Here is a 25,393-nt window from a genome sequence, read left to right as displayed (position 1 = left end):
GCGTGGTGGGGGCAGATCGCTTCTGCAAGTGAGCCCTCATTTTCTGTGGTAGAAAAATGGAAGAGGGTGTGTGTGTGTGTGTGTGTGTGTGACAACACAACACAAAAGCTATTTGAGTACGCAAGAACAAAAGGCCACCTTTTCTGACTTCTCAGCCACGTCGCTGCTGGAGAATCCTGAGGAGTCTCTGGCACTCTCCGCCTTCGGCTCCACAGCCACTCCTGACCCTGGCTTTTTCTCATCTTCATCGCTGAACAGCAACGGGGGGCCCTTGGGAACGGCCTCTTCTTTCTGTCAGAGGAAGAAGAAAGGCCGCCCTTAACAATGAGGACACACACCTGCTGAGCACAATGGCAAAGCAGAGGACAGGCCGGAGTCCCCTCTTAGGCTTAGCTAAAGGTGCTGGAGGAAGACAGGACAGGACAGGGAAGGCAGCGCCAACTGGGCAATGCAACCAACACTACTCCCTCAGGCTCACGGCCACAGCACGCCTGCTTCCATCATTCCCACACTGCCTGCACTCTGCTCCTGACCTCTGCCAATCACCAGTCTCTGTCGCTCTGCCTCCCTCCTCCTACATTTCAACTAAGATGTCAACCGGCGACGTCCTGCTGAAATAAAAATCCCTGCAGACTGTTGCCTGCACCCCTGGCATTCTAGACAAAAGACAAGTGACAGACACCCCACTGTGTCCGTACTCACCTGAGCTTTGTCGCTCCCTGCTATTCCTTACTGCAAACTTGCACACAACAGTCCCCCACCGCCTGAAGAGGTGGACCCTCCTTCCTCATCTTCCTAGCAAGGCCCAGCTCGGGTGTCACCCAGGAAGGTTTTCCTGTTCTTTTCATTGTCAGTCGCTTTGCTAAATAAACATAGTGCTCCTCTGTCCAGCCGGCCCTTGCCTTCTACCTTCCTCCTAACTTAACAGCTGGCACTCATCTGATTGGCCATCCACGTGAAAGGACCCTTTGCTGCATTTCTGAGGCCAGTCACATTTTACATCAAGTCAGGTGCTCAACGCACGTCTGCACACACCCGAGCCCATCTCGTGCCTCTTTCCACTCTAGGATGCAGAGAGCTGGGGTCATGTGACTTACTCAGGTTACCAGCATCCTTGGGCAAGCTACTTACCAACAAGTTCTTGAGAACAAACTCCCTGTCCTAAATGTATTTTGACTGGCTTATCACCGAGGCACAACTGACTTGCTTTAAGATCCCCTAAGGGCTGGCAATGTGGTCCAACAGGTTAAGCTGCCACTAGCAAGCCTGACATCCCATGCTGGAGCACTGGTTCTGAGTCCCAGCTGCTCCGCTTCCAATCCAGCTCCCTGCTAATGTTCCTGGAAAGCAGTGGATGATAGGCCAAGCACTTGGGCCCCTGGCACCCACGTGGGAGACTAGGATGGAGTTCCTGGTTCCTGGTTTTAGCCTCGCTCAGCTCTGGCTGTTGTGGGCATTTGGGGAATAAACCTGCGAATGGAAAGTCTCTGCCCTTCCCTCTCAACTCTGTTCCTTTGCCTTTCAAATCATAAATGTTAAAAAAAAAAAAGATTGTAGGATCTCTGTAAATGTATCTTTTGCCCGTGGTTGTCTAGAGCTGATTTTCTTCACAGATGGTACAATCTGTATACACTAACTGCTCAGCCAGAAATAGGCTTTACCTGTCCAGAGCCTCCCAATCTCATTAGGTTACTTAAGTGACTTCATCCACTAGTGTCGGTTATTTATAACCTGCCAAGGAAAACCAATCAGACCTCCCTGCTCTTACCCATGGAGCCACTAGGTGGACAGTCCTATTCTCTGGCAAGATGCAAGGGGCCCCTGGGAAGCAGCAGCAGGGCCCAAAGCTGATGGCCCACCTCCCCAGGGCCGAAAGTGCTGCGACCCCTCTTCACATCAGAGGGGCGAGGAAAGTGCTTTTACTTCATTGCTGCCATGTGGCTTCCCCGGGAGGCTTTCAGAGGTTAAGTCACTGTTTCTACTATGTCTGAAAATATGAAGACTTTTCTAGACTAAAGAAGTGGCGACTTCCTCTGGAGTGTTCTGGGACAGGACGAGTGACTGAGAACACACCAATGTAGAGCAGAGTGTGAGTGAGACAGGAAAAGGCCAAATGGGACCAAGTTCCCAGGTGGTATCGCAGGCTAAGCGGAGGTGGTGAACAAGGGGACCAAGCCCTCCTCTAAGATGAGAACTCCAGCAAGAGCAAGGAGCGGATGATGGGAAAGAGTATGGCAGGGAAGAATTTCTCTCCACGTTCAAGGCTAAGGGTGATAAAGCAGCAGGCGTGGGAAGACTGGCCAGAAATGGTAATCGACTTAATGCTCCACCACAGAGAAAGGTCACACAGGTCCCGGTATTCAATGGGACAAAGAGCAAAGTGGAGCTCTACTTACAGAATAAAACACACACACAGAGGAGGGAAAAACCATGCTTAACAAATGTGTAACACAGGGCTGGTGTTAGGACGCAGTGGTTTCAGCCAGTACTGCGGCGCCAGTTTGAGTCCAGGCTATTCTACTTCCCACGCAGCTCCCCGCTAACGAGCAGCAGAGGACAGCACAAGAGTGTGGGGTCCTACACCCACATCAGGGACCAGGATGGCGCTCCTGGCTCCTGGCTTTGGCCTGGCCCAGCCCTGGCTGTTGTTGGCATCTGGAGAGTAAACCAGCAGATGGAAGATCTTCCTCTTTCAAAAAAAAAAAAAAAAAAAAAAGCTTTTACAAAATGTACACTATGATCTCCTTTCAATTAAAACAAGTATGACTCCCTAGGAACAGGCCTGGCAGGATCCACGTGGCTACCAATGGCTCCCTCTAAGGAAAGGCAAGGAGTGGAGACACTACACTCCTTGTACATTTGGTAAATCTTTCTAGAAAAGGCAGTCACACATTAAATAAAGACTTTAGACAAAAAATTCCTAGGAGGTGTAGAAGAAGCACCAAGTGCCGCTTCTGGAAGCCAGGAAGGGAGTCCCAGGTCCCCTGGCTGCTTGGGGCTTCTTTACCTGCATCCCCTGGAGGAGGCAGAGAAAGGACCCCCGGGTGTGCAAGTATTGGGAACGTGGTCACCGATCATCAGGGTGGGGACAGGGTGTTCAAGCACAGGGGTTGGGGAGCTGCAATTGTGAACTGAGGTGGCTCCCACCCTAGTTGGGAGTGGGGTCATCCCTTCCCTGCCACCTTGCACTTCCTTCTGCCTGGAACACGCCTGGCTGGAGGCAGAGTGCTCACAGGAGGCTCTAGGTCGGCTTGATTCCTGGCCCCTGGGGCCGAGCCAGCTCAGATGAGGGAGGTCTCCACGAGGCCCAGCCGAGACACTCCAAACTTCTCTCCAGGCTCTCTGCAATAGCCAGTGTCCTGGCTTCCCTCTGTGCCCTCGGCGGGAGTGTGGTGGGATGTGGCAGAGGAGGGGAGGGCAAGCAGGACCCCAGCCTGCCTGGATCTCTGGGCAAAGTGGTCCCGAGGCAGCTTCCTCACACCCTGCAAGACCCCATTCTGACATGGCCATCATGAGGTGACTGTGGTGGGGCACTTAGCCCTGGCAACTACTCTTGACCTTTTCCCCATTATCAAGTACTCTAACTAAAAAAGAAAAAAAAACCACTTTTATTATGGTGCGAAAAAGAGCAAATAACATAAAAACAGACCTCACCCACTTCTAAGTGCACATTCTTGTGTAACCGTCACACCACCCATCTTGCTCACCTCGCAAACCTGAACCTTGGCACCATTAAGCACTAACGCCCCATTTCCCCTGCAGCCACCAGGCTGCTTCTCTGGATCTGACCACCCTGGACGCCTCCTATCAGTAGACTCACGCACTCTCTGTCCCTCTGTGACTGGCCTGCTTCCTTTAGCGTTGGCACATGGTGCAGCATAGGAGAACTGCCTTCCTTTATCCCTGAGTGGCAAATCATACAAAAAAGGGACAAGAACACTAACACGTGTCACAGGCTCCCTCACCGGCAGCCTAACGGGAGAACTCCTGGGCCCCGTCTTCTGTCTGAGACTCGGTTTCCCTGTCCTGACACTGATGGGTGACGGGGCTGAGGAACACGGAGGAGACCTTCTCTCCATCTCCAGGGTCCGCAGGTGTGCTTCCTTAAAACCAGGTAAACAAGTTCTCCTGCAAGGAAGGCTCTGCCCAGGAGGGCAGGTGTCAGACGCATCCCAGGAATACCTTTGCTGTAGGTGGTGCAGGCGCAGGCGGGGAGCCAAAGAGAGAGCTGCCACTGCTGTCAGCATCGTCTTCGAAGAGGAGCGACGCTCTCTGGATCTTCTTTTGGCTAAACAAAGAAACCGAAGGGCAAATGTGATTCAGAACACAAAACAACATTCCTTCGAGGGCCACACTTGCAGGAGGCCCCTTAAACACTAAAACACCCAAGTTACATCGGTGGATATCACACAGTTCAAAGTGGCCTGGAACAGCTTTGAAGGAGTAAGATTGCACTCGGCCAATCAGCAGCCTCTGCCCCCACCCTTATGTGGAAGAACCCAGGACCCTCTGCCCCCACACAGTAATTTCCACTCAGCCTGGGTGCACCCAGCTTAGCACTCACCAGTGTAACCTCATCTCCCACCACCTCCCACGGCAGAGGAGGGCCAAAGAGGGCCCAGGCCCACCTCCTAGGGTGGCCAGGAGGCCCAGCCATCCCAACGCCAGGAACAGCTGGGGGTGCACACCTGTGACCTAGTTTCCATTTTCTTTTCATCGTAGTTTTACTGACATATAAGTCACACACCAGAAACCTCACCCTTTCAAAGCATACACCTCAGCCACTTCTAGTGAACCACAGAGGTGTGCAGCTGCCATCGCAATCCAAGTTCACCCTGCCCCACGCAGGACCCACCACACCCACGAGCAGTCCCTCCTCACGCTTGTTCCCCTCGGCCACTGGCTCAGCATCCTGCTCTGTCTGCAGGTGCACCCATCGTGGACCTCTCACAGGAGCAGGTGCTGCGACCGGCTCCTCTCAACTCACCTAACGCTGCCACACTCACTTGTGCCCCAGCCAGGTACCAGCACTGTCTCCCTCTACATCACCAGAGTCTACAGTTTTGTTTCTCCAGTTGTCAAGTTGATGGGCACCTGGGTTACTTCCACTTTTTTTTTTTTGGCTATTATGCATAATGCTACAGTGAATATCGTGGACAAGGGTTTAAACAGACATACATTTTCATTTTTATACGGGTGGATTTACTGAGTCATACGGCAAACCAGGTCTAACATTTGAAGAACAGCCAAATCATTTTCCCACGTGGCGACACTACTTTCTCACCGACAGTACACGAGGGTTTAATTCTATATCTATGCCCACTCCTCCTATCAGAACAAAGCTTCTTTGGAGACCTGACGAAAGCTATGAATTACTTCCCAAGCACTGAATATTAGCAGTAACGTCAGGAACAATTGGAGGCAGAATGAGCAAGGAGCAGACAAAGCCAGCTATTGTGTGTGGTCCGTCTCAGGCCTCACCGATGAGACCTGTTTCACACCTCAAACTGATGACTGTGTGTGTCAGGCAGCATAAGTGTGAACAGGGGATCTCTTCCTCCAGTGCAGAAAACGCTCAACCGCAGCGGAGGCACGTGGAGGTGCAGCTGTTGCCTGCCCTAGGCTCTCATGCTAACCCTTCTCTCTCTCATCTGTTTGGGGAGAGCAGGCTTCTCCCAAGTGAAGACTTACACTGAGTCTGGTAAGACACCCGTTGGGGAAGAGGAGGAGCATCCCAGGAGAGAGTACAACACAGAGGAAGGTACGAAACATGCACCCTGCACTCGTGATGAGCAACGGTGACCTGAGTACTGCCCGTGCACCAGCCGCTGTGCTACTGAGCACTCCATGATTTCACCCAATCATCACAACCATCCCGTGCGAGATTTTTTTTTTTTTTTTTTTTTTTGACAGGCAGAGTGGACAGTGAGAGAGAGAGAGACAGAGAGAAAGGTCTTCCTTTGCCGTTGGTTCACCCTCCAATGGCCGGCGCGCTGCGGCCGGCACACCGTGCTGATCCGATGGCAGGAGCCAGGTACTTATCCTGGTCTCCCATGGGGTGCAGGGCCCAAGCACTTGGGCCATCCTCCACTGCACTCCCTGGCCACAGCAGAGAGCTGGCCTGGAAGAGGGGCAACCGGGACAGAATCTGGTACCCCGACCGGGACTAGAACCCGGTGTGCCGGCGCCGCAAGGCAGAGGATTAGCCTAGTGAGCTGCGGCACCGGCCGCGAGACGTGCTCTTACTACTGCTATTCAACAGAGGAGAACACTGAGGCACAGAGACATTTGGTAACTTGTCCAAGGTTATTCAGACACAAACGGTCCGAGGGCCAGAATCTGGTGTCAGACATGGGGGTTCCAGAGCCTCCGTTTTTAACCAGAGGTCAAGAGACATCCAGGTGTCAGGTCACAAGGGCCTAAGGAGACTGGGTGGTGTCTGAGGAGATGAGGGCACTTGGAGATAGAGATCTGAGCTGCTTCTGAATCCGGGAGATGAAGCCTCTGGCCATACCAGTGCACAGCATTTACACGGCCCCTCAGCTGCCTTTCTGTGCTACTAGCAGCGAACTGAATTTCAAAGTGATCATTTAAGGCTCTTGAGAGAAAAAAAAAAGCCTGTGCAGGCGTGCTGTTCTGAACCCACGGCTAGCTGGCAGCAGGCTCTGTGCGAGTTCAGCCCGAGTGCTGCTGCAGAGAGCCCCGGGGCCCCGCGGTGCGCCCTCTGCAGCTGCTGGGAGAACGCATGGCTGGGCAGAGATGGGGAAGGCATTCCACGCAGAGCGGATCCCCACCCGTGCGATAAACTTCCGAGTAATCCTGACCACACTCCACATTGTTTAAGGCAGCCAGAGAACAGCAAAACCCAAAAACAAAACCCAACAAACTGTACGTAAAAATGGTGACCAAAGAGGTGGCGTTTTCAGGCTAACACAATAACAACAGAGAAGGGAAATCAGATAAGGATGCCTGAAGGCAAGTGCGGGGGTGAGGGAAGCACAGCTGTGTGCCTGTCAGGTGACCGACAGCCAGCAGTCATGTGACATGCTGACCGTCCTGAGCATCAACCCCCTTCCTGTTACCACACATGCCGCACCTGTCCTTGGCAATAGCAAACAGATCATCTTCATCGTCCTCCTCAAAGAGACTGGTCTTTCCCACGGCCTTGGCCTCCTGGCCTGTGGCGGGTCTAGAGTCTTCTTTAGACGAGCTGTCAGACACCGGGTTGGTCTTTGAGTCAGGAATATTCCACTGGTCCTTAAAACATAAAATACATGTATCAAAAGCCCAGTGGCAATGTAGACTGTATTGTGGGGAGTGCAATAACAATTACTTTTTTTTAGAATTTATTTGACAGATAGATTTACACAGTGAGAGAGAGAGAGACAGAGAGAAAGGTCCTCCCTCCGTTCACCTCCCAAATGGCTGCCATGGCCAGAGCTACACCAATCTGAAGCCAGGAGCCAGGTGCCTCCCCCTGGTCTCCCACGTGGGTGCAGGAGCCCAAACACTTGGGCCATCCTCCACTGCCCTCCAGGGCCACAGCAGAGAGTTGGACTGGAAGAGGAGCAACTGGGACTAGAACCGGTGCCCACCGCAGGTAGAGGATTAACCAAGTGAGCCACAGCACCGGTCCAACAGTTACATTTATTAAACTAATTGAAACCAAGTACTAAGAGTGTCACTGCTGCAGGAGGCTCAAGTCCAGGACTCTTCTTGAACTCCCATCTCGATGGCTGGGCCCTCTGACCGCACACACCTTCTCATACCTGCCTCCTCCTCCACTCACTGCCAATGCAGTTCCTCCCCTCTGTGGTTCTAGCACTTGACTATTTAGGGAATCCAAATGAATTACAGAGGGAACAAGGGACAGGAAGGTAAAAAAATAAAAATAAAAAAAAACTCTCCACATTGGAGCAGAAGGGTATTTCAATTAAAAATCCCTAAGTAGGCTGCAAAATAAGTAAATAAATAAATAAAGGTGTAAAAATGCAACATCCAGGAAATGAGGCCCACTGAAAACTGCTGGGCACCCTTGGATATCTATGCCTGGCTTTTTTAGGAAGCACTGAAGGAAACGCTTCCTGGCTGTGCTCACGCCTGCTGATCGGAGCAACTGCCAAGCACTTGCTTAAGAGGAGGTCCTCTGGTCCTTGCAATCTGTGGAAGCTCACACCCACCTCAGACTTTCCGAATTAGAGCCTGCACCTCCCCAGGTGACTTCCTCCCGAGTGGAGGCTGGAGAGGGGCTGCGCTAGGGCAGTGGAGCTCAGCCGTGATGACACACCAGAGTCCGCTAACGAGCTTCTAGGGGCTGCGACAGGGCTGAAGCCCAAGCTAATGAATTCAGAGTCCCTGGCAGTGGGATCCACTCTTTAGAGCTCCCAGATGGCAACAGATCTCCAGTCCGGGTGCCCTCTGGCTCCCAACAGCAGCTAATGATTTTTATTTTCCCCACACCATCGCAACATTCTGGTAGGAACAAGCTTACCAGGAAAAAAACAAAAGGAATCCACCATAAATTCATTCATTTGAGCAGAAAAAGCAAGTGATGTGTGCCATTTTAAATTTATTTCAATAAAAACATGGATAGGGGCCGGCGCTGTGGCGCAGTGTATTAACACCGTGGCCTGAAGTGCCGGCATCCCATGTGGGTGCTGGTCCGAGACCCGGGGCTCCACTTTCAATCCAGCTCTCTGCTATGGCCTGCGAAAGCAGTAGAAGATGGCCTAAGTCCTTGGGCCCCTGCACATACATGGAAGACCTGGAAGAAGCTCCTGGCTCCTGGCTTCGGATTGGCGCAGCTCCGGCTGTTGCGGCCCACTAGGGAATGAACCATCGGATGTTAGACCTCTCTTTCTCTCTCTCTGCCTCTCTTCTCTCTGTGTAACTCTGCCTTTCAAATAAATAAATACATCTTTAAAAAAATATGGATATATCTGGGATCTACCTGTCTACTTTGTATCCTTATAACTTACCCACTATGTTTAACAAAAACCAATAATTATCAACGAGGAAGATTCTGATGCTCAGGATATTTCGAGCACTGTATTTAAAGTCTTCTTCAGCCCAGTGAAATCTGAAGAGAGGCTAAAGCACACTCACTGTTGATTTTGCTAACATGCATCCAGGACACAAATGGACATTAAGACTCCTACAAAATAAAGGCGCTCCACTCACAGAGGTTGGTCCCATCGTGTCTAGTTAGACTTCCAGCAATGAGACACACTAGTCATTTAACAAGACAGAGCCGACGGGGTATGGGAAGGCCTACCTAGGCTACAGTGCTTTGGCATTTCAGAAGATCTCTCTGACCTCTCCTTCGCCCTTCTCTCTTAAAGCAGGCCCTACAAGATTCTCTGAGCGTCCTCTCCTCTCTCGAACAGGCCTAAGACTCCCACTGCAGAGTGTCTGTCTCCCCTGCACCAGCAGAAGGGAATGGCCTCGTCTCCGGAGACACAGAGAAGAACCTGAACAAACAGGCCTCTCCACAACTATCTACTTCATCACACTCGGCATAAAATGCACACAGGGCTCCCTGTATTTCAGGGTCTGCATTTCTGAGAGCTCGAGGGACACCTAAAAGCCACCTAGAATAAACGTGCATGCTTTCAGTCACGTCTTGTGCTTCTGCAACCTCAGCCGTGAGTCCTGTGATGGGGGAGAAATCCTGGCTTCCCGACATGGCCTGACTCATTTGAATTAGCATGAACTACACTTTGTTTGGGAAAGGGGGAGCGTGCTACACTTATTCTTAACCATTGGAAAAGACTGTTAGTCTACTTTTTTGTATTTAAGAACAGACGAAATTTTGTGATAAGTTTGGTGATTGCAATTTGCTAGATGTAAAATAGGAAAAAGAAAATGAAACATTGAGGTTAGCTGTAACTCTTAAATCCTCAAACGGGCAGGCATTTGACACAACGATTAGGCCACCACTTGGGCTGCCCACAATCCATCACAGTGCCTGCGTTTGAGTCCCGTCTCTGCTCTCTATTCCAGCTTCCTGCCAAGGTGCGCACTGGGAGATAGCAGCTTAGGCCTGGCCTAGCCCTGCCCATCGCAGGCATGTAGGGAGAGAAACAGCAGATGGGTGACTGATCTCTGTCTCCCTCTTTGTCTCTCTCTCAAATAAATAGAAAACATTTTCCTAAATTCCCACCCAATAACCTCCTCCTCCAAAGGAGAAACAAGGAGTGTTAACCCACCTCCTCGTCACTGCTGAATAGTAAGGCAGGTGCTTTCTTCGTGGAGGGCACTGGAGGCTTTGCCTTCTCCTGACTCTGAACTGGCAGAGACGATGTCGGCTTCTTAGCAGCTGTCGCCCCAAAAAGGTTATCCTGGAAAAACGGAAGGCAGAACGGTAGGACAACTTCCCCCAACCAGCAGAAAACCCAAGACTGTCTCCTGCGCCAAAGTGGTAGTGAGTTTCCAGTCAGGTACAGAACACAACAGCTTTGGAGAGAAAAGCTTCTTTTTTGGGAGGCAGAGAGCAAGCGAGCACGCTCCCATTCACTGGTTCTCCAAATGCTGACAACACCTGGGGCTGGGTCAAGGCTGAAGCCAGGAACTCAGTCCAAGTCTCCCGCATGGGTGGCAGGAACCCAGTTACGAGAGCTGTCACTGTTGCCTCCCAGGGCTTGCACGAGCAGGAAGTCGGAGTCCGGAGCTGGAAGCAGGTCCTGACCCAGGCACTCCAATGTGGGACGCTGGGCATCCTACCCACTAGGCCAAACGCATCGCCTCTGCAAACTTTCTCTATTACCGTCTTAACGTTTGCTGTTTGTCTTAGCTGTCACTAAGACCTGACTTACTGTCAGGCCGCAAGGCTGACACAGGCCAAGTTAACTGCTGAAGGTTTCTGGCTTGCCAATGGGCCCGGAGTCCTGATGCCACGTCCTAAGGGCCTGGCCTGCCCAAGGGGACAGATGGACTTCCTTTCCTTATTTCTCTCCCCAGCTTTGGAGTCGCCACCCTGGGCTGGGAAGAAAAGCAAGGTCTCCCCATGGCCATCTTCTCCCGTTCACTCCTACCTTATCCAAGACTTCTGTGGTGACCATTGGGCATAAAAAGGATCCACCCTCTAAAAACAACTTCTCAAAGGCAGATTCCAAAAAATAAAATCTGGGGCAGGCCTTTGGCTAAGACATTAGTTATGATGCCCACATTCAACATGAAAGTGGCCTGGGTTAAGTACCCAGCTCTGGTTCCTGACTGGAGCCTCCTGGGAGACAGCAGGTGATGACCTAAGCAATCGTGTTCCCGTCACCCATGTGGGAGACCTGGATTGCAATGCTGGCCCCTGGCTGAAGCAGCCTGGCTCCTGCAGACATCTGGGGAGTGAGGCAGTGAAGGGGAGCTCGCTCGCTCGCTCTCTCTCCCTGCCTCTCAAAAACAAGTAAGTAAACTAAGGAAATAATACAGTGAAATCTATAAAGCCTTCCATGACTAGGTCATGAGTCTGCTGTCCTCCCCATGTATAGCAAGGAAAACCTAACAGTCACTGAAACAGAAACAGATATTTTGGTGAACTAGCTCGAGGGAGCCGGTTTCCCCATCACCACCTTCTACTGTTGCGCCTCTGGCCACATGGTTACCTCGGCAACCATTTCCTGGTAATCCCAAAATAAATTATCCACGTTGCAACTGCCGTGCTTACCTCTTCATCTTCATCATCGAAAAGGGAGACTGACGTGGGCAGCTTGCTAGGCAGGAGAGGTGCACCTTTTGACTTGCTTGTATTTTGAGAAGAAAACAAATCCTATTGGACAGAGATGAAAGTTGCTGGTTACTCCACATTATTAGCTTGCAGAGCATCAGCTCGATAGAAGGCACCAGAGACTTGGACACGGTGTCTGCCATGTGTCTGGGCTGCTCTGGTCAGAGGGGGAAGGCAGCTGAGACAGCGGCTTAAAAATGGCAGGGCCTAGGAGCAGGCGCTGCGCGTCGGCAGGTTAAGCCGCCGCTTGGGATGCCCACACCCCATCTTGGAGTGCTGGTTCCAGCACCAGCTACTCTGCTCTGAATCTAGCTTCCTAACATATACCCTGGGAGGCAGTGAAAAATGGCCCAGATACTTGGGAGCGTGCTGCACAGGGGCAAGACCCCTGTGGAGATTCCCCAAGCGCTGGGTGCCTGATGACAAGGCTGAGGGCTCCAGCAGGTGACAGGAGACAATGTGCAGAGCTGAGCGTGTGGGCACCCTTGGGCAGTGCCTCGGGTCGGGACTTTGGCTTTGCTGGACCCTGGATAATCGCTAACTTGTGCACAGGAGCCTTGGATGAAAGCCAGGCGCAAAGGTGTGACTGACACCAAGGCTAAGCACTGCTTCCTCAGAGTTCCTAAGCCTCCAGCCCGGCTGGGAGTGCACAGGCCAACCCTGAGAGCTCACCCTGACATCCACACTGGCTTGCAATCACATGTCAATTTCTGCCAGGTCCACATTCCGCTCCCACACAAGTTTCCGATCCTTTAAAAGGCTGGCCAAAAATTAGTCCTACAAGGACCTACGTCTGCAATAGCAGCAAAGCCCGTGAGCCAACACCACTGTGCCTGGAAGGCCCTGGGCAGTCTACGAACCACGTCTATCAGCAAGCTGTGACTAGTCAGGACACATGGTGGTGGCACACACTGCACCACGCCCACTAGGGAGTGAGACACGCTGGTCTCCGCGCTGCTCAGCCTACATCTCCCGTAGACCAAGAAATAATCTAAAATCCAAGCATCCTAGACAATCATTTTCCTCCAAGGAGACGCAATGGATTCAAAGTCCAAAGGGTACAATCCTGTATACATTCTGCTTCCCAAAGACTGTATGATCTCAAGAGATTCCGTTCAAAGAACTAAATGGTTCTTTAAAAAGTCTACTTGTATGCATGGATTTCCCAGTGTTCTACATCAAAATCAGCTTAACTTTTTACTTCCAGTGTTTGGGAGCTTGCTGCAGTCCCTGGTACCCTTACTGAGAAAAACAATTTGGGGAAGTTTCGAACATCACATGCACACACTGAGACCCAGAGCTGAGGGAAAAAAAGAGTTCCGTACCTCAGAGTCCTCCTCATCCGAAAACAAACCTTTGTGAGGCTTTGTTTCTGACGAAAGCTTGAGATTTTTGTTGGCAGGTAGGGTTGCCTTCGGGAGGCCGGGATGGGGGTTGGAGAAAAAAAAGAGAAAGGTGAGGATTAACGAACAAGACACCTGAGGTGAGGACTGACCTGATCCCTCATTCAGAAAACGCAATGAGTCTGCTGAGAATACACCTGGGGAATAAAGGTGCTGCGTGTGCACAGTTCACACAAAACCAACAGAGGGAGCGGGCAGGGACGCAGGAGTTCACATCTCACTTGGGATGCCTACATCCCGTATCGGAGTGCCCGGGTTCAATTCCTAGCTCTGCTTCCAATTCCAGCTTCTTGTATCCTAGGTGTACGTATCCGAGGAGGTAGCAGGTGATGGCACAAGCAACTGGGTCTCTGCCACCCATGCGGGAGACCAGATGGAGCGCCCAGGTTCCAGCATCAGCCTGGCTCAGCCCCAGCTGTTACAGACATTTGGGGAGAGAACCAGCTGGGAGAGCTCTGTCTCTCACTGCCTTGCAAACACACACAATTAAAAGAATACAAAGGGGATCGCTTCTCGGCCTTTTGGCTAAGATCAAGTGTAAAAGAATACAAAGGGAGTTATGCAAGAAAATTTGAAACTTGGTGCAAGTTAGGAAAGAAGGAAGAGTAATAGCTTGAGAAGTTAAGTTTCTCATGAGAGACAAGACCTTGGCACCGCGAGATGGTCCAAGCTAGGATGTGCCAGGCAGAAGACACATGTGGTCCAGCAGACGCTGGTTCACGTGCGCCATCAGAGACGCAGAGCCAGGCTGCCTCAGGAGCCCTGAAGTCCGGGACAGGTGGTAGGCAGGGAGAGTTGGGCTCCACAGCAAGGACAGGGCATGATGAGAAGTGCTTCACAAACAGGAGCAAGCTGGGTGGGACAGCAGGGGAGCAGCAGCAGCCGGAAGGAATAAAGACCCACGCGCCACACAGCCCACTGGCTGAGCTTGGGCCAATATGAGCACCCGTGAAGAACATGAGAGGGGTAAAGGGAATAGTGGACGGGAAACAAACAGTCCACGGCTCCAGAGCAACACTAAAACCTACTCAGAAGGCAGCCAGCCCATAAACATGGAGACACAGTACCAACAGACACTCTTACACCCCAAAGGACAACTGGCTCGGGAAAAGACCTTCAGTGGTGTGAGAACCACCGAGCAGGTGGCTGGCAAACAGGGTGCTTGCAAATAGGGTGTCTCACTCAGACACCAACTTCCTGATGACAGAGCAGGATATCGGTCCAACAGAGACTGTGTGGTGGGCACCATTTTAGCCTAGCAACCAAGCTCCAGCACCTGGGCAGCGGGGGGTAGACCTGAGGTGTCTCAGGAGGCGACACAGTGGAAAGTGCACACCTTGCTTGCCTGTATTCTTGTCAAAAACGCTTCACATGGGGCTGGCATTGTGGCCCAGCAGGGTGAGATGCCGCAGGAGATGCCTGTATCCCACACCCAAGGGCAGTCCATATCAGGGTGCTGGTTCTGAGTCCAGGCTACTTCTCTTTCCATCCAGCTCCCTGAAAATATGCCTGGGAAGGCAGCAGGTGATGGTCCAGTACTTGGGCCCCTGCTACCCACCTGGGAGACGGGGATGGAGTTCCTGGCTCCTGGCTTTGGCCAGACCAGCCCCGGCTGTTTTAGCCATTTGGGAAGCAAACCAGAAAATGGAAAAGAGCTCTTTCTCCATCTCTCCCCCTCTTATACCCTGCCTTTCAGTAAATACATATGTAAATATTTTTTAAAAATGCAATGTTTACATTGAATATAACCATAGCAAAGTAATCAGGTAAATCCAAATGAGATGATAGTCTACAAAAAAAAAAAAAAAAAAAAAGAGGGGCTGGCCATAAAAACAAAAAGGCATAAAGGCTATTTGGAGATGAGAGAGAAAATTAGGATACAGACCATGCAGGAAGACGATTTTAAATCAGTCTCACTGTTGGGTATTATTCTGGGGCAAAATGGAGCCATGTGAATGTGGGCCAGACATCAGATTCTACTGCAGAATCACTGTTCATCATGGGGCTGTTGAAAATGGTGTTTTGATTTTATGGGAGTCTTTCCAAAAGGTACTTAATGAAATATTTAGGGGTGAAACACCATGATGACCACAACTTTTTACATGTAAGTGTAGAAAGGTTCAGAAACACAAAAGGAATTGGCAAACTCCAAGGGATCCCAGAACCTGGGTGGCGGTTGGCTCCGTGTTTGTTCTACCCACTCCCTCTGCCTTCTCCCACTTAGAGGTTCTGGGGTCTAATCTTGAAGGGGCAGAGTATGTCCCTCTGGGTTGCAGAGGTGGGAACAGGCTGGCCCATGCCATGCCTCATGGACCCTTCCCTCTGGCTCACCTGCTTCTTGGCTCTTGCTTTATTTTCATCTGTCTGATTCACAGTATCTTCTGGCAAAGCCGCTGGTTTTTCTTTGAATAGATCTCCCTCCTCTTCGTCAAAGATATCGGCACTGGGTTTGACTTTGTCTTTGAAAAGATACCACAGCACAAAATCACACCAAGGTAATGACAACAAACAATTCCCACCGTAAAATCCATAGATTAGGCCGGCGCCGCGGCTCACTAGGCTAATCCTCCGCCTAGCGGCGCCGGCACACCAGGTTCTAGTCCCGGTCGGGGTGCCAGATTCTGTCCCGGTTGCCCCTCTTCCAGGCCAGCTCTCTGCTGTGGCCAGGGAGTGCAGTGGAGGATGGCCCAGGTGCTTGGGCCCTGCACCCCATGGGAGACCAGGAAAAGCACCTGGCTCCTGGCTCCTGCCATCGGATCAGCGCGGTGCGCCGGCTGTAGCGCGCCGGCCGCGGCGGCCATTGGAGGGTGAACCAACGGCAAAGGAAGACCTTTCTCTCTGTCTCTCTCTCTCACTGTCCACTCTGCCTGTCCAAAAAAAAAAAAAAAAAAAAAAAAAAATCCATAGATTAAACGTTCTTTCGGGCCGGCAGCACTGTGGCATACCGGGTAAAGCCACCACCTGTAGTGCCAGCATCCCACGTGGGTGCCAGTTCAAGTCCAGGTTATTCCTCTTCAGATCTCTGCTGTGGCCTGAGAAAGCAGTAGAAGACAGCCCAAGTCCTTGGGCCCCTGCACCCACATGGGAGACCCGGAAGAAGCTCCAGGCTCCTGCCTTCAGTTCAGCTCAGCTCTGGCCGTTGCAGCCATTTGAGGAGTGAACCAGCGGATGGAAGACCTTCCTCCATCTCTTCCCATCTCTCTCTCTCTCTCAGCCTCTGTCTCTCAAATAATAAATAAACCTTAAAAAAAAAAAAGTACTTCCCCTGTCCGGAATAAAAAGAAAACGTCTGTTGTCCTTGATTAGTTATAAGGAAGCATTAAGTGGAACTGTAAGCTAGCCTTGGAATTTTTCAAGGCCCACCACAGCAGCTCAGACAGTTTAACCCCTGGCCGACACGCCTGTCCAAGCAGCAGCACCCTATGCTTAGAATGGTGTGGGCTAGTTACAGGGTAAAGAGAAACCTTCACTTACGAGGGGCATCCAAGGCCACCACAGGTATCTGAGACGTAAGGGTTTGCTCTGGCTGCTTTAAAAACCACACTATACAGAAATGGATTAAAGCTAAGACTGAAACCCCCCCTAACTCTATCTGCCCGCTGAAGCAAGGCAAGCACAGGGCTTCCACTGCCCCGTGGGATTTGCTAACATATTAACATGAACGGTCCACAGTCAGGCTTTCACTTGTAAGAACCAGGACAGTGTCTACCCATTTGCATTTTCCCTTTCCCACTTACTGCACCTAGGAATGTGCCCAAGTTGACCTGCATCCACCTCCTTCTAACAGCCCCAAAGAGGCCACGAACTGGAAGAACCCCACTTGCTCTCCTGGTGAGCATTTGGCTGCTTTCACTCCCACAAGCACCTGCCACCCTGAATGATGCATGGGAGTTGCTGGAATGAGGCCACTGCTTCGGGAATGTCCCCAGAGACCAAGCGATGTCAAGAGAAAGAAAAAAAAAAAAAAGCAGCGCCAACTTATCTGGGATTCTGGGTCAGTTCAGGATATCCAGCCCCTAGGAGCCCTGTGTGGCCACAGGAGGCACGCCTGCCTGCCGGCCTTCAGTCGTGCCAGCCGGCCTAGATTCGAGCGACCATGTATCTGTGCTCTTTCTACAGTGCTGAGGCTACCACCTGCTCGCACGCTTCGCCTTCAGCCTGACTTCCCACTCCCAACGCTGGGAAGACAGCCAAGTGCAGCTGCCCTGCTTCTAAACGCTCTCTGCTTCTGCCAGTTCTGCTCGTCACTCACTCCTTTCCAAGTCCTTGAATTCTGCCTGCACTTCGGTAACCAACCCTTCCCTTCTGGGTCTGGCCACCCCTGGTGTGACCCCCAAAGCTGGGACCCCCGCCCACCAGGGCGCTTGTGAGAAATGCGGATGCTCAGGCCCTGTCCCAGACCCACTGGAGCAGCAGCCTAACGCTGACCACAGCCTCTGTTCCCGGAAGTTTCTGGGGCAGAAAAGAGCGGTCTGTTGCGCAGAGGCCTCCGAGGCACGCGCCTATGGATACACACAGAGCAGCTCGACTACAGGGAAGCCGGGGAAGGAATTCTGGTACTGAGCACCCCACAGAGCTGCGGCAGCTTCGGCGGTTTCAGCTCAGGGTGTTTTTTTTTTTTTTTCTGGCTAACTCCCCAGCAGCGGAGGCCAAGACGAGTACCTGTCTTGGAAGGCTTGCTGTGAGATGCCGCAAAAAAGTCCTCGTCGTCCTCCTCGTCGTCAGCAAACAGGCCGGCAGAAGCTGGGGGGCGGGGGCTCTTCCCGGGAGGGGGCTGCTCAGGCTTCTGGGGCTCCCTCCGTGAGGGTGCAGAGGTGGCACCAAATACAGCAGTGTCCCCTGTGGGTGCAGAGACAGGACCGCCACACTCTAAGCTGCGCCGCCTGCTAAGGACTTCCCGTTCTTCCACCACACACGCTGCCTGGGCCCCATCACCTGGCAGTTACCACGACACACGTCCCCACATGCAAAATCTCCCGGCCACTAAGAACAGAAAGTCCTAAGCCACTGCTGTCCGAGACGACGGGAGCCGACACCAGTAAGGGTGCTCTTTTCGAGCTGTGCCCTCTGGCTGAAGTCCTCAGATACCTCCTTGTCTCCAGCCAGCCGTAGAGGACAAATTTTAAAATGACACAGCAGTGCTGACACTGTCTTAAAAAAACAAACCCAGGGGCCGTGTGCTGTGGCATAGCAGGATGAGCAGTGCCGACATCCCATATGGGCACCAGTGTGTGTCCCGGATACGTGTGTCCCGGATACGTGTGTCCCGGCTACTCTTCTGATCCAGCTCCCTGCCCGAGGCCTAGTAAGGCAGTGAAAGATGGCCCAAGAGGCCCTGCACTGCATTGCAGACCCGGAGGAAGCTCCTGGCTCTCGGCCTCAGATCAGCCCAGCTCTGGTTGTTGCAGCCACTTGGGGTGTGAACCAGCCGATAGAAGACCCCACCCCCTCCCCTCCGTCTATAGCTCTGCCTCTCAAATAAAGGCAACCATTAAAAACAAAAATTTGAAGTTCTATTACCTAAAAACACGGAAATTCCTCCTGCTGGGATTTTCTTTGCAGGTTTGGTGGATGAAGGTTCTGGAACGAGCAACAGACAGATACCCATCACACACGCAGCACTTCCCTTGTTTGGCCCGCCTTCCTGACATGCGTGAAGTGAGACACGTCGCTAACAAGAGACCCTGATGTCAGAGCTTCTTTCTTGGGTTTCACATCATCTAAGCTGTGTGTCCAGGGAGCACAAATAGGGGGCTCTCAGGGGGGAGGGCAGAGCCAATGGGCTTCCCCAAATAGTCCTAGCTTTACCCACAGAGGTTAGATGACACAAATAATGACCAAAAAAAGTAGCAACAGCTTTGAGACAGCAGTGAAAAGTATGAAGACTGTAAGAGGAAAGACGGAAAGGAGGCCCAGCCACCAGTGCCACTAGGACGTCTGCAGTGTACCTGAGCCCACGTGCCAGCCCCGCACCCTGTTCCAGCTTCCTGCTAACGTGCACTGGGGAGGCAGGCGGTGACAGTTTGAGTATGCGGATCCCCGCCTCCCACATGGAAGATCTGAGTTCTGGGCTCCTGGCTTAAGTTCCAGCTCTGGCTCGTGACTATCTGCCTGCTAACGCAGACCCTGGGAGGCAGAGGTGATGCCTCAAGTAATGGGGTTCCTGCCTCCCACAGGGGAAACAGGCTTGGGTCCCCGACTCTCGGCTTCAGCCTCAGCCATCTGGGACGCCTGGGAGTGAAACAGCAGATGTGAGCCCTGTCTGTCAAGTAAGTAAAAATGAAGACAAAACACGCAACAGATAGTTTAATGCAGGCTGAGACAGGGAATTACTGATCTCCAACCTACAGAGAATATTAGCGATGTTCATTCACATTCAACTTCACTAAACTAAAAATACCCTCAGCACTGCCATCATGTACTTTTCCTGACGTTTTGATGAATTCTCTCCTCAGAAAGGAAATATTGAGACATGGGTTTAGAGACGGCACAGGTTTTCCCAAGACATAAACTCCTGAGGATTTAGCTTTTAGCTGGTTCAAGCTTCTTGTTGGACAAAGGAACACAGCTTGAGAGCACCTCCGGGGCCCCACCTACTCCTGCTGGGAACGACACAGCTCTGGGGACTCGGCGCGCCGAGCAGCAGAGGCAGCCTGGATCCCGGCCCCAGCTCACCTTCGTGCACGGGGGCCCGGCTCTGCTGATCCCGCGGCGCGGCCGTGAACAGGTCACTCTGCAATGCGGGAGGCCAGAAAATGCTTAATATAGGGGGCCAAGTGCAAGTGTGATCAGGATTTGGAATCTACAAAATGTAAAGGAGCCCGTGAAATGGGAAGCTGCACATTCACTGTTCTGGAGAGAATCGGCTGCCATGCGCAGACTAGCTGTGGCCTCGGTCCAGTCCTGGCTGACTCTCCCAAGTAGACACAGCTCCTAAACATGTTCTCCCAGTGTCCCCAGAAGCAACTCACAAGCAGGAAGCCACTTTCCCCCACTGAAAGACCAAAGCCTATGGATTCCTGAGGAGTGCACCCCGCGGCAGGGAGGGAGCGCTGTGGCGTCGCCCGGACTCACCTCCTCATCCTCATCGTCGAAAAGTCCCTGCCCGCCACTGAATAGGCCGCCTCTGGAAGCAAACGGGGAGAAGTCTTCGTCGGTCAGCTTAGGGGGTGCAAACAAATTATCGTCGTCATCTAGAGAACAGAAAACAATGACGTCCATGCAGGGTTCACAATGGGTTTGGACTCAGATCCCCGTGGGCCGTCTCTGTACGAACAGTGGCACGAAGCTCATGGACCCGTATTTAACAAGGAGAGTTCGAGGGCAAGCACAAGCCACGGGACGTGCCCTGAGTCCCTCAACAGGCTCTGCACAGCCTGGAGTGGACGGGGTGAAGCCTCGAGGCGCTCTCCCTCCACATGGACCTGTTTATTCTGAAACACTCGGATCATCTGCCCCCAGATCCTGTCCCACTAAGGATGCAAAGACCAACTGAAAAGAGACCTGCAGACTGACACGGCCAGGAGGGGAATGGAGGGGATGCTGCTGCTGAACGTGGAAGGACGCGACATGCCCTTTATAGGAAGCAAATGCCAGAGAGCCCCTGTTCCCAGACTTCCAGAGAAGTCCAGGAGACCTAAGTGCTACAGATGCTGGTGATGCAGATCTCACAGGCATTCCCACTCCATCCCACCGCTAATCCTAGAACCACCCCCCAAAAAACCAGGCTCTCAGCTGCTCTGGGAAAGTGAATGAGCCAGACCCGGGTCCTCAGCACGGCAAGCAGCGTGTCATGAATTGTGTTGGCCAAGTTTCCGAGTCAATAGGCTCAGAAATAGAATTACAGGGAGCACTGGCGGGGGAGGAGGAGGCCTCCCATCTCAAGGGGAGCTCTCGCCCTTCCCCTCGGCCCACGTCTTCTGAGGGTTCGCTCCTCCTGATCGTAAGGCCTGAAGGATATGGCATGGTTTCGACAACATGTGGTCCGCCCTTACTATCTCCATGTGGATTTTTTTTTATATTAAGCAAATTGTAACAAACATAAATATGGTATATATGTATATTATGGGACAGTTTTTTTTTTTGTTTGTTTGTTTTTTTTTTTTTTTTTGACAGGCAGAGTGGACAGTGAGAGAGAGAGACAGAGAGAAAGGTCTTCCTTTGCCGTTGGTTCACCCTCCAGTAGCCGCCGCGGTTGGCGCGCTGCGGCCGGCGCACCGCGCTGATCCGATGGCAGGAGCCAGGAGCCAGGTGCTTTTCCTGGTCTCCCATGGGGTGCAGGGCCCAAGCACCTGGGCCATCCTCCACTGCACTCCCTGGCCACAGCAGAGGGCTGGCCTGGAAGAGGGGCAACTGGGACAGAATCCGGAGCCCCTACCGGGACTAGAACCCGGTGTGCCGGCGCCGCTAGGCGGAGGATTAGCCTAGTGAGCCGCGGCGCCGGCCTTATGGGACAGTTTTTAAAAATTTTTTAAAGATTTATTTGAGAGGCAGAGTTACAGAGAGAGGGAGAGACAGAGAGAGAGCTCTTCCATTCGCTGGTTCACTCCCCAAACGGCCACAACAGCCAGACCTGGGCTGATCCAAAGCCAGGAGCCAGGAGCCCCTTCTGGGTCTCCCACATAGGTGTAGGGGCCCAAGCATTTGGGTCATCTTCCAGTGCTTTCCCAGGCCATAAGCAAAGAGCTGGATCAGAAAAGGAGCAGCCGCGATGCTAACAGGAATGCGTATGGGATGCCAGCAGCACAGCAGATGCTCAGCCTACCATGCCACAGTGCTAGCCCCATCTAGTTTAACATGAAACTTGCAGTCACTTACTATGCACCAGAAGCCCAGCACTTCTTGCTCCTATCTAGCCACTACTGGTCAGTCAACTTCTCACCACCTCATCTCCCCCCAGCCCTGTGCATTACACCCTGACCTTCTCTGACAGCCCTTCTTTAGACCCTCCACATGCTCTACCCTGACCCTTTATAAAACACCTGTCATCCTCCTACTCATAGCCTAGCGCAGGTCAGCCCCACCCGAGCACCAGAGGCGGTGCCCCAAACACCTGCCTGGAACGTGGGCGGCAGCCACACGCATGCCAGAGGCCCGTGCACACCAGGGCTGCCTGTGTGAGAGAGTGACCCGGGAAACTTCCCACCCCGCTCAGTGACTGGGACATACCCTGCAGTGCATTTTAGTTTGATCCAACGGATGGGAGTCAGTGCTAACCCAGGGATGCTTCCCTGGTGCCATGGAGCTCTGCAGGACCCGGTGGTGCCTGAAAAGGCTGATGAACAGATACGCAGTCGGCCCATGAGCGATTCCCCTGTGGGGTCCATGGTGTGCCGTTTTCACAGGCAGTGTACACAGCAAACAGTGGGAACCACAATTTATGCCTTGTGCGTCCCAGTCACTAAGAAAGGTGCTCTGGGGCCGGCGCTGTGGCGTAGCGGGTGAAGCCCTGCCTGAGAGACCAGCATCCCATATGGGCACCAGTTCGAGTCCCGGCTGCTCCACTTCCAATCCTGCTCCCTGCTAACGGCCTGAGAAACCAGCGGAGGTTGGTCTAAGTGCTTGGGCCCCTGTACCCATACAGGAGACCCAGATGAAGCTCCTGGCTCTTGGCTTTGGCTTAGTCCAGCCCTGACCATTGTGGCCATCTGGAGATTGGCCATCTGGAGAGTGAACCAGCAGATGAAGATCTCTCTCTCCCCCAGAACTCTGTCTCTTTTTCTAACTCTTTCAAATAAACAAACTTAAAAAAAAAAAAAAAACTCTCTATCTCTCCTTTCCCTGTATAACTCTTTCAAGTAAGTAAATAAATCTTTAAAGCACACTAGTTCTACCATTGTGAAACCAGTAGAGGGTCCCGGGTGTCACCCACCAACCCCCCCAGTTAACTCGTCCTGGTGCCCACCTGTCTGTTCCTCTTCCGGCCGGCTGGGGGCGTCTCCTTTGATTCGTGCTGCCAGCTCATCAGCAAAGGACGTGGGTCTTTTCTACAGGCAGGAGAGACCAAGAGAATCCGTTTTTCTAACAGGCTAAACTAGTGTACGTTACTTTTGGACAGCTCACAAAATTAAGTGTGTAACAGCAGAGAAATTGAACCCAGGAGACATTACATTTCATTTAAAGGGATTTACACTCTCTTCAGACCACTCAAGGAACAGGACTCATAAAATGTACCTCTCAGGGAGGAAACACTTCATTTCCTTATTCATTAATACTTCACTTTGATACTTGAAAATCTGAATCAGAAAACTAGAACAAAGCACTCAGGAGGAGAGGCAGGAACACGGAGGGGTCAGCATTGTGGTGCTGGGGGTTAAGCTACTGCTTGCAACATGGGCATCCCATATCCAAGTGCTAGTTCAAGTCTCAATGACTCTGCTTCCGATCCAGGGTCCTGCTAAGGCACCTGGAAAAGCAGCAGACGATGGCCCAAGTACTTTTATAAGATCTGGATGGTGTTCCTGGCTCCTAGCCTTGGCATGGCCCAGCCCCAGCTGTTGCAGCCATTTGGGGAATGAGCAAGCACATGTTAAGATCCATATCTCAATTGAAAATGAATCTTGATGCGAATGGAATGGGAGAGGGAGCGGGAGATGGGAGGGTTGCGGGTGGGAGGGAAGTTATTGGGGGGGGGGGGAAGACATAAGCTGTACTTTGGAAATTTACAAAATAATGTAATAATAATAATTTTGTAAATATTTACAAAATAAAAGTTAAAAAAACATCCATATCTCTCTTTCTCTTTCTCTCCCTACTTCCCTCCCTCCATCTTTCAAACAAATAAAGAAATCCTGAAACAAAACAAACAAACCAAATAACCCTCTGGAATTGAATCTACTCGGAATGATCTGCCTGCCTTGTGGAGTCATCACAGCTGGACAAGAAAGTGGTACGTTCAAGGCAATTATTTTTAAGCACATAAATGAAATCGCAGACACCATGGAACATGAGAAGGCCGCAAATACAAGCAGCCATGCGAGGAATGAGTCCAAGGGCCCACTGATGAGCCAGGGCCAAGTGATTCCAGCTACACGCTCCCTTACAGGCTTGGAATCTCCATCGGCCTCCTCGATATCCTCCTCCTTCTCAGAGTCAGCGAAAAGGTCACAGCCGTCGTCATCCTCTTCCTCGTCGCTCCTCTGCGCCGTGTGCTGGGAGTGTAAGAGGCCAGGTTAGAGCTCTGGAGGCTGTCGTCAGGCTGGGGGAGCCACTGACACCCTGCCTCCAGGTTCCTGCTTTGAAAAGGGAACGACTTCTTAACGTGATGATGATGAGCGCGCACAGCACGTCCTGAAGCAGCACAGCACACATGTGCTAGAATGTGCCCGCACAACACTACCCAAGAATCCAGAGAAGCATTTCACCCTTTACCAAGGAGAAGAGCAAGAACATAAAAGCGGAACACTGCAACATTCAACATGCCCATCACAGAGAAATAAAAATAAAGTACAGTCTTATCTTCGTAAGAATACTAGTGGTAGGTATTTGGAGCAGCCGCTAACACAACACTTGGATGGCTGCAGCCCTTGTCAGTGTACCTGTGTCTTAGTCCTGGCTCGGGGCCCGATTCCAGCTTCCTACTAAGGCAAACCCTGGACAGCAAAAGCTGATGGCTCAAGCACTTGGGTCCCTGCCACCCACATGGGAGATAAAGATTAAGTTCCCAGCTCCCAGCTTCAGGCTGGACCAGCCCTAGCTATTGTGGACATTGGGAGAGTAAACCAGCCAAGGGGAAATCTGTCTCTTGAATAAAATGAAAATAAATAAAAAAGTTTTGGCTCAGCAGTTAAAACACTGCTGGGAATGCCCATATCCGATACTGGAGTACCTGGGTTCAAGTCCCAGCTCTGGTTCCTACTAAGGCACACTCTGAGAGGTAGGCGGTAACGGCTGGAGTACTGGATCCCTGTCACTCACACGAGAAACCTGAATTGAGTTCCCAGCTCCTGGTCTCTGCCTGGCCTAGTCCGGGCTATTGTGAGCATTTGCAGGAGCAAGCCAGCAGTTGGATCTCTGCCTGTCGGTCTCTCTCTTTCTCTGCCTTCCAAATACATTTTAGAAACTAAAAAAACAAAGAATCCTGAGCAGGTTAAAAGAAAAAAGAAAGGTCAAGTAAAGAATTTCAGAATGACAAATCCAGGGTGACATCTGCCCCTGGCCCCCACGTATACACCCCTACCACCTCTACGCACACAGATGTATTAGTGAAAGCAAAGGAAATAGGGCTGGCGCCGCGGCTCACTAGGCTAATCCTCCGCCTAGCGGCGCCGGC

The 25,393-nt window shown here is 51.9% G+C and overlaps 1 protein-coding gene and 1 long non-coding RNA gene across 22 annotated transcripts in view; one reads left to right on the top strand and one right to left on the bottom strand.

Moving 5' to 3' along the window:
* The window catches only part of LOC103351327 (uncharacterized), a 555,796-nt gene that overhangs the window by 450,242 nt on the left and 80,161 nt on the right, over positions 1–25,393 (top strand). The gene's annotated exons all lie outside the window — the stretch shown is intronic.
* LOC100343496 (WASH complex subunit 2A) overlaps positions 1–25,393 on the bottom strand; it is a 58,066-nt gene that overhangs the window by 13,241 nt on the left and 19,432 nt on the right. For all 6 annotated transcript variants that reach the window (XM_008269863.4, XM_051823717.2, XM_008269865.4 and 3 more), the window contains exons 9-21: positions 24,165–24,272; positions 23,027–23,108; positions 20,197–20,315; positions 19,798–19,855; positions 18,643–18,702; positions 17,785–17,961; positions 15,454–15,581; positions 13,045–13,131; positions 11,660–11,761; positions 10,209–10,340; positions 7,097–7,257; positions 4,183–4,288; positions 139–291 (exon numbers count right to left, since the gene is read on the bottom strand). In XM_008269863.4, the coding sequence (XP_008268085.1) occupies positions 139–291; positions 4,183–4,288; positions 7,097–7,257; positions 10,209–10,340; positions 11,660–11,761; positions 13,045–13,131; positions 15,454–15,581; positions 17,785–17,961; positions 18,643–18,702; positions 19,798–19,855; positions 20,197–20,315; positions 23,027–23,108; positions 24,165–24,272 (1,473 nt within the window). The remainder of the gene's footprint in view (positions 1–138; positions 292–4,182; positions 4,289–7,096; positions 7,258–10,208; positions 10,341–11,659; positions 11,762–13,044; positions 13,132–15,453; positions 15,582–17,784; positions 17,962–18,642; positions 18,703–19,797; positions 19,856–20,196; positions 20,316–23,026; positions 23,109–24,164; positions 24,273–25,393) is intronic.

This window comes from Oryctolagus cuniculus, chromosome 15 (assembly GCF_964237555.1).
Source record: "Oryctolagus cuniculus chromosome 15, mOryCun1.1, whole genome shotgun sequence".
Taxonomy (NCBI): Eukaryota; Metazoa; Chordata; class Mammalia; order Lagomorpha; family Leporidae; genus Oryctolagus; species Oryctolagus cuniculus.
The sequence above is the reverse complement of the archived record's forward strand: the minus strand, read 5'-3'. Positions and strand labels throughout refer to the sequence as shown.